This window comes from Lygodium microphyllum, chromosome 13 (assembly GCF_053477565.2).
Source record: "Lygodium microphyllum isolate KBCC chromosome 13, Lygodium_microphyllum_v1.1.10, whole genome shotgun sequence".
In the NCBI taxonomy this organism is placed as follows: domain Eukaryota; kingdom Viridiplantae; phylum Streptophyta; class Polypodiopsida; order Schizaeales; family Lygodiaceae; genus Lygodium; species Lygodium microphyllum.
In genome coordinates, this window is record NC_141147.1 from 151,114,323 (window position 1) to 151,126,414 (window position 12,092).

The following is a 12,092-nucleotide window of genomic DNA, read 5'->3' on the forward strand; positions in this document are numbered from 1 at the left end:
TAGAGAGTCATACTTCTCCTTATGCCAAGCATAGAGGTATTAATGTTACATTTAAGGAAATTGAGCACTTTTTCTATTGGTTAATGAACGATGTAGAGCAATTTGTATGCACATGCATCATATGTGAGAAGGTCAAGTATGATAGTCAAAAGATGCTAGGTTTCTTGCAACCCTTGCATGTACTTGATAGGCCTTGACAAAGCATTGCTATGGATTTTATCTTTGCTCTTCCAAGGATAGCTACAAGGGATCATGGGATATATACTATCATTTGCAAGTTCAGTAAGAATGCCTATTTTATTCCAATGAGGAAAATAAAGGCTAATCATATCGAACAATTGTTTTTACAGCGCATCTTTGAGTATCATGGCATGCCATAGTTAATCATTAGTGATCAAGACCCATAGATGATTAGTTTTTTTTTTGGAAGGGGCTTTTTGAGAATATGGATACCACGCTAAAATTTTATTCATCCTTTTCCACAAACAACTGGTCAATCTGAAGAAGCAAACTCTACAACTTCTGATCTCTTGAGATATTATGTATTAGAGCATAAGTCACAATGGGAGCAATACTTACCTTTGGTTGAGTTTTCATATAATAATACAATGCATAGCTCCATTGGTAAAGCTCCATTTGAGGTTTTGATGAGTGGCAAGAAAGTATCTCCTATTTTGCATACTAAAAGAAGATCCTTGAGGTTGATCCTTATGTAGAAAACATGGATGTGGCTTATGAGAAGGTTAAGCCGACACTTCAAAGATCACAAGAGAAGCAAAGGAGGACAGCTAATCACCATAGACATGCTTTGCAATTCATACAACAATTGTATATTCTTGCATTTTTTTTAAACAAGATTGGAAAATATAAAGAGAAGAGAGATTGTATCCAAAGGTGAATATGCATTACTATGGGCCCTTTCAACTATTTGAGAAAATAAATGATGTTACTTATAGGCTGAAATTACCATCACCCTAGCAAGTACATAATGACTTTCATATGAGGTTGGTGAGGACTTTTCACAGTGATGTACTAGAGGATATAAAGCTAGAGGTTGAGGAGCGTTGAGGAGCTAGATGAGATATTAGAGAAAGAAGTTTTAGAACTACTCACCAATGGATGCTAAATGGATGGAAGAGAGTGAGTTCGCAAATTACTCTCAATTGTTGTAGCTTTAACTCGATGCTTTTCAATTGGAGTAAACTTTGGATCAAACTCAATCAGGTCCAATAGAATGGGGTCAAAGCATTGCATGATGCTCAAGGGGGAGGTAGCACTTCCACTCCTCTAGTGATGGATAGCTCGTGTATAATGGACCCTAGATATATACATCCAAGATATTGTTGCTAATAGTATATCTACTATCATATCACTATTCAACGTATTAGTCACTGCAATTGACATGCATATGGATACAGCTTTCATCACGGCTCTAAAACTATACATTTACATTAGATTATGATCATCAAAGATGTGTTATTGTTTACTGGTTTCTAGTGGATGATCATTGGTTTTTTAGGGATGTTCAATTGGTTTTTATAGACAACAATGTTGTGTGGATACCATGGTTGTTTGGCTAGAACATTTGTGTTAAGTTAGTAATGGATACATCCCATGGGGTTTTAGCAACAATTTTGGCTCTTCTAGTCTATATGATTTGAGTATGTTGGCCAAAAATTTTCAACAAGTGTCTAACAATAATATGGTTTGGTAATAATCATCAATGTTATCTTATTATGACACCTTACGAAAATTCAAGTTTTTTTTTTTTGGGACATGGTAGTGCAATAGAAGACAATTGTAACAATTTCAAGCGAGAGGTCTACCACGAGAACATAAATGTTTTATACTTTGCACGGTACCTAATTTGATTGTTACTCAAATGTGCAAATGTGAGGTACACGTGCTACACAAGACAATTATTTCACAATGATATGCCAAGGACCTTGAGATGTTAAATGGATATCAAAGACAAAAGTTATAAGTTGTACTTAACACATTTAATGGTACTTTGTATTAGCTTAGACCTAGGGTATCTATTTGACCAAAAGTGTTAGATGTGCCACTAGAAACTAAGCATTAATTAACCAATTAATACCCATTTTAGGACCAAATAATACACGACACTTGGGGATCAAAATGACCTAACCAATTTAAATCTAAATGGAGGAAACTAAATTTTCAAGATAAACAAGAGCTGATATTAATTTTCAAGATTGATCATTCTAAAATTTAATTAAACCGTTGAAAATTGCTTTCAAATGGACTACAAAGGGTGCCACTCAACAATGCTTGTCCATGCAAGTAAAGGAAAGGCTATTGGAGGTTGGTGGAGGCTGAGAGAGAGGGAGAGGAGAGTTGGTCTACTACTATATACAACATGTTGGAAGCCATTGCAATCAAGAACCTTCAAACTGCGGGCGGCCCATCCAAGAGGGTGTTTGGCAACATGCGACAACCTATAGAGGCCACCAAGCAACAAGAAAGAGCAATTTGAGCAAGCAACAACCATTTTTAAGTCACAAGGCTATAGACAATCTCACTGATGGCATTCTCATATCAAGGCAACCACTAAATTCATCAATGAGGAAACTCTTAACTCTTCTCTCCTTCGCATTCTCTCTCTCCTCCACCCTTCTCCCAAAATATCTCAAACCATTTTCAACAAAAATCAACCATGTTTGGTGGACAACAAGACTATTTACTACTATAAACCCTAATTTATAACAAAAATCTAGGTTTACCAACCACGTTGGGTTCCATGCTCAAAGATTGGAGACTTAGCACTTGGAATAGTTGGAAATTGTGTGATTTCAATGTTCCAAATTTTGATTTGGGGCTAAGTACAAACCACTGGCAATATATAAACGTGGCAACCATTGGGCCCATAGTCCAAGAGTTGTGATCACACAACAAATGTGCACAATGGTCCTTGAGTTCTATACATATGACTCTAGTATATTCCCACTACTTCACTCATGACCTAAGGTTGTCATCAATACTGTGGAGGCCAATTCGCATGTTCAAGGATATAACAACCGACCTAAAAAGGAAACATATAAAACTTAGCGAACAAATAGGAAACGTGTAAAACATATCACAGTCCCGCATACATTACTCTGCACAACCACAAGCATAGTTTTTCCATATGGCAATCATACATCTTATGCCATATGGCAATCAGGTCCTAGGGCTGAATCATACATTGCCCTAATTTCAATTTTTAGAAAACAGTATAAATTTATTTAGAGTAACAAAGATAATAAGCTAAATGGAAAATTAGAATGTCAACATTCCAGTAACTTTAGATTCTACAAAATAGTCACTACGTGTAAGGCATTCAATGATCAAAGCACAAGGTTGATTTGCCAAAGAAAATTCAGACTTTGATTTTCAATCATTTGAGTCAAGACATCATCAAAGCACTAATGGTAGGCAACTGCCATATAATGCTATCATAGGTAGGCAACATCATTGTTGATAAAATAGTGGAGTTTTGTGTTTCTTTTAGTCGTCCTCCCCACCCACCCGTGCACGCCCCTCCCCCCCTCGGCCCCAAAAAATAGGTCAAGTCTGAAATAGGATATCATACTCCAGATTTCATATGTTTTTCATACGTCTGCATCAGCAATCATACACATATGATAAAAACTATGGCCGCGAGTGTAAGCAACCCACTACAGATGCCAACTACCAAGTCTGCTTTGACTAGAACTTCTTTAGCTTCTGCAAAAGAGATTGAAAAAGAATAAGGACAACAGATTCTCTAGATAACTTTGAAATGAACTATACTACACAAGCTGAGTCCCTGCCTGATTGTGCACCACTTTTATAAATGTCTATTTTTAGGCAAAATGTTCAGATGACTTTACAAGAGAGTAAGACTGGTTAACAAACCCTCCCTAAAGAGCATAGCTACAAGAGTCAGAATGTATAGCAAGCCATTCTTAAATGTCAAGTGCCTGCCTGCCAGGGTGCCTCCTGCTTTGTTGCCTGCCAATCTGCCAGTTTGGCCTGCCTTGTGTTATTTGCTGAATTCTGTTCTGATGACTGGTCGGAGAACTCAACAAGGAGTACAATAGTAGAATGTGAAGCCAGCCATTCTTTGTCTGTAAACAAGTTGTCTGCCTCCCACATTGCTTCCCCATAGAAACTTCTGGTGCACCTGAATCTGCCTGCTGGGCATTTATCCATTGCCCTGCTGACTTTCATGACCTGACACCTTTGCGATCTAGCTTTGTTGCCCAACCAACATGCCACTCTATGGTACACAATTGACCATAAGCCCTCCCACACTTGGTGATCCCTGACCAGTTTAGATGATATTCATTATTCTAGTGTACAGAAAAATGCTGAAAATATGGAGGCTGTGGTTTATTAAGCCACAGCAGGGTTCAACTGCTGGTAATCACAACACATGAAGTTAATCACAAATTTACATGCAGCACAAATTTTTTGAATTCACTAAGATACACCTGGAGCACAGGCTAGTTTCTGGAATCAAATCTGAGAATAGTCATTTTGCAAGTGGCTGCTCCCTAACCACAGCCGCCTCTAAGATTATTTGGGAAGGGTTGCATGTCTCATAGAGACTTACCTGACATATCAGCATTTGCAATACGATGTCACAGAATTCCTTGGTAGCAGTACAATGAGACAAAATCCAAGCTGAAAAATAGTATATCCATTTAGCAATTGACTTCAGAATTGAAACTAACAAGGCTGAAAAAGCCTTTGCTGTGTAACTATGTATCATTTGCACAAAAACAGTAGCTAGAACACCTGAATGTAGCATGTCTGATGCCAAAGAATGCCACCTTCAGAAATAAAGTGATCACTCTGGTCCCTCAATGAATCTGTTTGAAACACTAGGTCATCAAAACCTGACCTTCTACATGGCCAGCTTTGATAAGCACTGATGTTAAAGGAAAAACTGGCATAACCCTGGTAGAATGTTGATATTTGCCAAAATTGACCCGTTCAAATCACAAGCTTCAATGTTTGGAAAACACCCATACACCAAAATATGTAACTTCTGTATTGCTGAGATGCAGTGCCACCACCTTTACACACCAGTGTATTCATGCTGGCTCAATGGTGCAGCTAGCCCTTTTAGGTACATGCCACCATAGATGATTCTGTTACAAATATTACTAGAGCTTATCCCGTGTGACCAAGAGTCTAAACAAGAGAGTGACTACGCCCTTTAGATGTATGCCACCATGAATGATTTTGTTAACATTGCTGGAGTTTACCCCCAGTGATCAAGGGTCTTAAGGAGGAAAGTGACAACACTACTTGCTCTAAAAACAAAAGAACACTTCCTTTCGATAAATTTCGAAAGTTGCTGAAATTTCTTTTCTGCTCAGTAGCATGCTGCATTGGCTCATCTAGCACATGACAACAGTTTGGGGAATAGCCGACAGAAATCCCAGTATGAAAATGTAATCTACTTACAAGAAGGTATCAGAAAAATAAAAATGGGACATAGATCTGCCCCTCAAGTCAAACTTTGATTCTTCTCCAAGCACATCTGGATTTTTCCAGCTCTGAGACCTTTTGAATTGTGATCCTGAGCCATCATCCACATGGAACTGCAGCAGTGGGGTATTCTGGGTGGCTGCTAGTCTTAGAGCATCTCTCAGATTCATCAATTCATAGTCAGCGAACAGAACCTGCCATGCAGTTCCCAGAGTTTCATGCGCAAATGAGCTTTTACTGCTTCCTACCTCCAGCAGGTGGATCAAAGCCATGGAATTGCTCGACAATTTCTCACAAACTTTGATTAAATCAAAAGCCTCTGCCCTAGGTAAAGTAGTCATCCTCTCAGGGAGTTCTAACATCCGGAATTTTAGCTCCTGGTAGGCATTCATAGTTACTAACACCACCAGACTCAAACCTTCTTTGACCAGGGGGTGCTCAAGAACAGACTCATCGACTTCCCAGCCACATGCTTCTTCAAGAAGGCTCTGCAGGGAGAGGATTTCTTGTGTGAGTTGCACAGATGTCAGGGAAAGGAGCTTGTCAGTGCGGTTCGAGCAATCTTCAATCTTGGAATCCAGAAAACTCCCCACACTTCTTGATGTTTGAATCCACAGTTCTATGAACCTGGCATACCACCTTATCCAACCAGAGACTACCCAACTGAATGCCGAGCTTGTGTCCTTAAACCGAGACAAATTGAGATAGTTGTGACCTCCTCTAGCCGGATGAATGCTCAACTGGTCTCGAAACATGAACCCGCCTTCATACAAACATACGTGGATGAGAATCAAGCATTTCAGGGCCACCATCCAATTCCGAGTGGTATTCAATCTATCCATTATGACACAAACGCAGTGGGAGACGCGCATACGGGATCCTGAACCACAAGCTAGAATAGATTTCACATCACCCTTGTCAGGAAGGGCCTCATCATGCCGAGTGGCCTGTACAATGGCAACTTCGATCCCACTCAAGAGACTTCCCTTGGCTACAGCACGGCCAAGGGATACATGGTCCTTCAGGTGACCGATAAGCTTATGCAGCTTGGTGCGTTCTTTGATCCATCCTGCCATGCCCTAAAGTACAGGGAAACACTAGAAAGGAAGCGTAATCACGTGTTGGAAGGACCACCGATTCAACTGAAAACGAGATGATGAGATTCGGGTACGTTTCAGCGGAGAGGTTTTCCACCATTGCGCCAATCTTTATCTCTGCAAGGATTTGACTTCCCGGAATGGAGGAAGCCTTCGGTCTGTGTGACAGGAAGCCCTAGCGGCTAGCCCTGGCACTGTAGACGGCTCACATGGGGGCCGACTGCTCTCTCCAGCCACCATATTATTGCGTCGAAGAAAGGTCAGCCTGCGACATGGTGGCGTGCCAGTTGAGCATTCAGCAGGCTTGTGGCGATAAGCGATGACGACACACAACAGCGTGCGGGCTGTAGAGAGCGAAAAGGTACGGACGAATTTATGGCTTGAACGGACAGAGCACCTGCGATGGAGCCAGGACACGCCTGCGATGGAGCCCGGTTCAGACAATGGCGGATGGATGCACGCTTTCTTTGCATTGTGTGTGAATAGATCTAACGGCCGGCCACCATAAAATTGACAAGTTCACGCTTGCATTGTTGGTTTACATGGAAGTGTAAAGCCCTTATGATCTCGGTAGAGGTTCAAATCTTGTGGCTTGCTTTTATTTTAAAAAGGTAAATAGGCCTTGTCTAGCACATTGAGGTCAGACATGTATTTCTTCGCGCAGAAATCATCTTGACAAATCCCTTTCTAACACGTCAGCATCACGAGCCTGTACTTATGTGGCCTTCCGCACAGTCTGAACCGGTTGACAAGTCCAGCAAATTGGCCCATTCAATGTGGCGGTGTGCCCACGATGGCTACTGATCTCCTTCCCAAAACTCGAGGGCCCACCACTAGCGCATTTTTGAGGAACTACGGCCCGTCGATCGACTACGCAATTGCGTATTCGTCAAAGCTACAGCATCAAAAGAGCTTGCTCTGTTTTTAGAAAAGAAATCAATAGCGTCTTTCTCATCAATTCTCTTTCTCGCTTGCGTGGGACCACGCTCATATTAACCTTTTTGTTTTGTTTCAAGTTGGTTGCCAAATCTATTCTTCTATATGTTATTTAGAGGTTCCGTTTTGGGGATCCCGAACCAACCGCAAGACTCTCAAATGTAGGTATGTCGCACAAGGAAGAGAAGTTTGATATTCAAGAAATAAAGAGGGCTTTTTCTTGCGGGTGAGTGGAGGCTATAGTATGATTGAACACATACTCACACACACTCTCTCTCTCTCTCCATTGAAAACACTCACGTTCTCTCTCTTTTTAAATTGGACATACGATATTATCATGGAAAGTGGAAACGTCACCGGTGAGTCTTTGAAAATTTGTATGTGGCTCTCTCTCTCTCTCTCTCTCTCTCTCTCTCTCTCTCTCTCTCTCTCTCTCATATGGAATGACGTGACATTTTAATAGTTAAACATGTGTTTGCAATTTGTAAGTACTCTAAAAAATGTTTACCAATGCACATATACTATTAAAAAAAGAGTTGATTTTTTAATTGAATTGAACATTTGGGATGAGATAATAATCTTAATGGTTGAACATGTTCATGAGATGTATACATACTTTTAAACCACACACAAATGCACACAAACTATAAAAACACATGAATAATACATATGGACACACACACACACACACACACACGTATGCATGCATACATCTATGTAAACACATACGCATATGTATGCATATATGCATACATGCTCACATACACATAAACATATATGAGTAATATAAAAAATGGAGAGAGAGAGAGAGAGAGAGAAAACAAAGGAGAGAGAATGGATACACACTTATAAAACATGCACTTACCTACATATACACACGCACATATGTAGACACATACTCCACACACAAATATATGCATGTATAAATATATGTAATCTATGCACACACATATGTACACGTGTACATATACACACACAAGGTAGACACATACTCCACACACAAATATATGCATGTATAAATATATGCAATCTATGCACACACATATGTACACGTGTACATATACACACACAAGGTAAACAAAGATGAGAGATAGGAGGATGAAATTGGCACATGTAAACATGTGTGTGCGTGTGTGTGAAAGTAGAGAAGAGAATGGATACATGCTAATAAAACATGTACACACACACACACACACAAGGTGAAGAAAGAAGAGAGACATGAGGAAGAAAAAAAAAGGAGAGAAAATAAAAATGATAAGAGGAAGAGAGAGGACATATATTTATGAGACCACACAAATAGACCCACACTTATTAAACACATATATACATATTTGCAAAACCACACAAATAGACACTTATGTATTAAACACACATGTATGTATATATATGCATATATACACATATACACATAGAGTATAGAAAAAATAAAAAGAGTCAAAAAGATAAAAATGTGTGTCTCCTATATATATATATATATATGTATATATATATATATATATATATATATATATATATATATATATATATATATATATATATATATATATGTACATATATATGTGTGTGTTTAATAAGTGTGTCTATTTGTGTGGTCTCATACATGTGTCCTCTCTCTCTCTCTCTCTCTCTCTCATCCTTTTTATTTTCTCTCTTTTTTCTTCCTCTTATCTCTCATATTTTTTCATCTCATATGTGTGCATGTTATGTACCCATATGTGTATATGTGTATGCATGTGTATATGCTTTGCATGTATATGTACATGTATATATTTGTGTTTGGATGTGTGTCTCTATATGTGTGGATGTGCATGTTTGTAAGTGCATATTTTAAAGTATATTTTATTCTCTCTCCTCTATTATTTCTCACTCATATATACATTTAGATGTATGCGAGTGTGCACATGTTTTATACACTTGTGTCTATTTGCTCATAATTGTGCATACTCTTTGCTTATTATTTTTCTCTCCTTTCTTTTTCCCTATCCAGTCACATCCAATGTTGTTGTATATGATATTCAATTAGTTTGTAAATATAATGCATGATTGATACACACTTTTCTTACTATTTGCTCCAAGTATGAGATTGTCTAATCAATGATCTCCGATTGAAACTCATCGAAGCGTTGTATGTGTTCTATAGACAAGCGACACTTTCATCTAATTGCCAGCTTACATTGAGAGCAAGGACATGGGACGACACACTGATTAAGATATGCCTCGCGATCTTGAACATCACAACCTTCATCGTTTTCCATTTTGTCTACGTTATGACAAACAATTTGTTTTTGTTCTCATTCTCTTTTAATTTTTGAATTTATTTGAGAAGGGATTTCTTCTCTTGTAACTCAACAAAAATAACGTCAACTGTTATCTTGGTTTTCTCCCCGTTTCTTTGATTCTCCCTCTTTCTTTGCACTCTTCATTTTATATTCTCTCCCATTTCTCTTTCTTTCTCTCTCTCTCTTTCTTTGTTGCCCCTCTCTTTGTTTCTCTCCACCCCCTTATGTTTTCTCACTCATTCTCATTTCCCTCCCCCCCTCTCTCTCTCTCTCTCTCCCCATTTCTTTGTTGTCTTTCAAGTTTATTATCTCTCTCTCTCTCTCTCTCTCACACACACACACACACATCTTTATCTTATATTAAATGAATTAATATTTTATTAAAATTTATTATTATTATCTCATTATAAATGTTTATTATAGATTACTTTTAACAATATTTACAATTGTTATAAATGATAATGCTTTCTTCAAGGTTTTATCACAATTTCATTATAAATGCTTATTGTATATAATCATATAAACATTTATAATATGATCTAAAAATATTGCAAAAAATATAAATGATTGTATAAGTTATAATATACATAATACAAATATTAGATAAGCATATTAGTGTTTATAATAAATAAAAATTAAATATTAATATCCTTTAATAACATAATTTTAAGTACAATTAGTAATCTTAGCTAATCGATCAATTAGTTAAGTAGTTACACATTGTAATTTTAAGTACTTGTTAGTTGTACTTTAATTCATTGTTTATAATAATTATTAACTTATTTCTTTATGTTTTTGTATTTTCTTGCTTCTCTCTCTCTCTCTCTCTCTCTCTCTCTCTCTCTCTCTCTCTCTCTCTACACATACACACAAACACAAGTAATTACTTAAGTTATTTAGTCATTAAAGTGGAGATTTTTTAGTTAGCTATTTAGTTATCAATGGAGATTAATTAATTAGTTAATTATTTAGTTATTAATTATTTATTCAATTAGCTCTCCAATACAATAATATAATAGAAAAGACAATTATAAATCCTTTAGGATAAAAGTGTGTTAATAGTAAGGGATAGAATTCAAAAGCTTAGAAGTTTAAGACATGTGATGAGGCCATTTGACCTTCTAAAAAGGAATTGAATGCCACACATACTAAATCAATATCTATATGGGTGGAAACAATGAGAGAGAGAGAGAGAGAGAGAGAGAGAGAGAGAGAGAGAGAGAGAGAGAGAGAGAGAGAGAGAGAGAGAGAGAGAGAGAGAGAGAGAGAGAGAGAGAGAGAGAGAGAGTGTGTGTGTGTGTGTGTGTGTGTGACTGTGGAGATAGAGGAAAAGAAAGAAGGGGGGTTGGGGGGGCGCTACTTGAATGTATGCTAGGTGGCAACAAAAGCATAAGCTCACTTGCATGAGGGGTGTCTAGTTCAATTGAGACACAAAGTGCCATAATTGTAAGTAACACCGATGTAAAGCACCTACGTAAAATCAATGTGAAGCATTGGCAAAATATTGATGGGGGCAATTGTTGACCACAACACCCACCTAAACATGGCCAAAAGACTTTTTCAAAAAATGAGTCAATTTTGAAAATTTTGATTAGCCTTCATCCCAAACTTTGCACCCTAAGGGTAAAGGCATCATGAAGTCACCCAATCACAAGATTTGAATCTTTTAACTTGCCATTTCTCATAAAACTATCCTTCCAAATGAGCCAAGTTAAAGTTATCAAAAAGATTTTGCACCAATGAACAGTCCAACACCATTTTGATAAGTCAAAGTCGTAAAGTTAAGGCTTGATGCTAATTTTTAAACTTTCAAGTTGGACAATCGAGGAACAAATTGTGGATGAGGCTTGACTTCAATAATGAAATCTCAACTCACAATCATGAGTTCAATATGACCTAAGTCCCAAGCTCAACATCACATGAGTTTAAGAATCAATAACAAGTTGTGTTGTGAGCATTATCCCAACTCACCATTGCCTCAATGCTCAAGGCTCACCATCTTAGTTCCTCTCAATGTGCAAAATCTCAAGTTTACTACCAAGCTACATTGCAAGTAGTATTTTGATTGTCTCAACACTCATCATCACCTCAATATGGGTTTTTCAACAAGGATGAAGATTATATATTCAAACAGAAGATATGGCTCACATCATAAACACCACAAATACTTCCATCTCATTCTACTATGTTTTTATGAAGTTGTCATTCTAAATATTTCTTAAAATTTATATTAAACCAAACTAGATTCTACAAATAAATCAGAAGAGTGACTTATAGGTCTTGAAAATATACTTGTTTG

At 37.7% G+C, this 12,092-nt stretch overlaps 1 protein-coding gene across 4 annotated transcripts; it reads right to left on the reverse strand.

Moving 5' to 3' along the window:
* Positions 1-2,244: 2,244 nt before the first annotated feature.
* LOC148027352 (putative clathrin assembly protein At4g40080) lies at positions 2,245-7,045 on the reverse strand. 4 transcript variants are annotated; one of them, XM_087691921.1, is made up of 3 exons: positions 4,598-5,458; positions 3,963-4,306; positions 3,550-3,726 (listed from the first exon to the last, which is right to left on the reverse strand). In XM_087691921.1, the coding sequence occupies exons 2-3, from the start codon at positions 4,210-4,212 to the stop codon at positions 3,632-3,634; spliced, it is 345 nt and encodes a 114-aa protein (XP_087548047.1). In that variant the 5' UTR covers positions 4,213-4,306; positions 4,598-5,458; the 3' UTR covers positions 3,550-3,631. The 4 variants fall into 4 exon arrangements, with proteins under 4 accessions (XP_087548044.1, XP_087548047.1, XP_087548043.1 ...); XM_087691920.1 differs by lacking the exon at positions 3,550-3,726 and having other exon boundaries at positions 3,746-4,306; positions 4,598-4,668; positions 4,783-7,045; XM_087691918.1 differs by lacking the exon at positions 3,550-3,726 and adding an exon at positions 2,245-2,459 and having other exon boundaries at positions 3,963-7,045.
* Between the last annotated feature and the right edge of the window lie 5,047 nt (positions 7,046-12,092).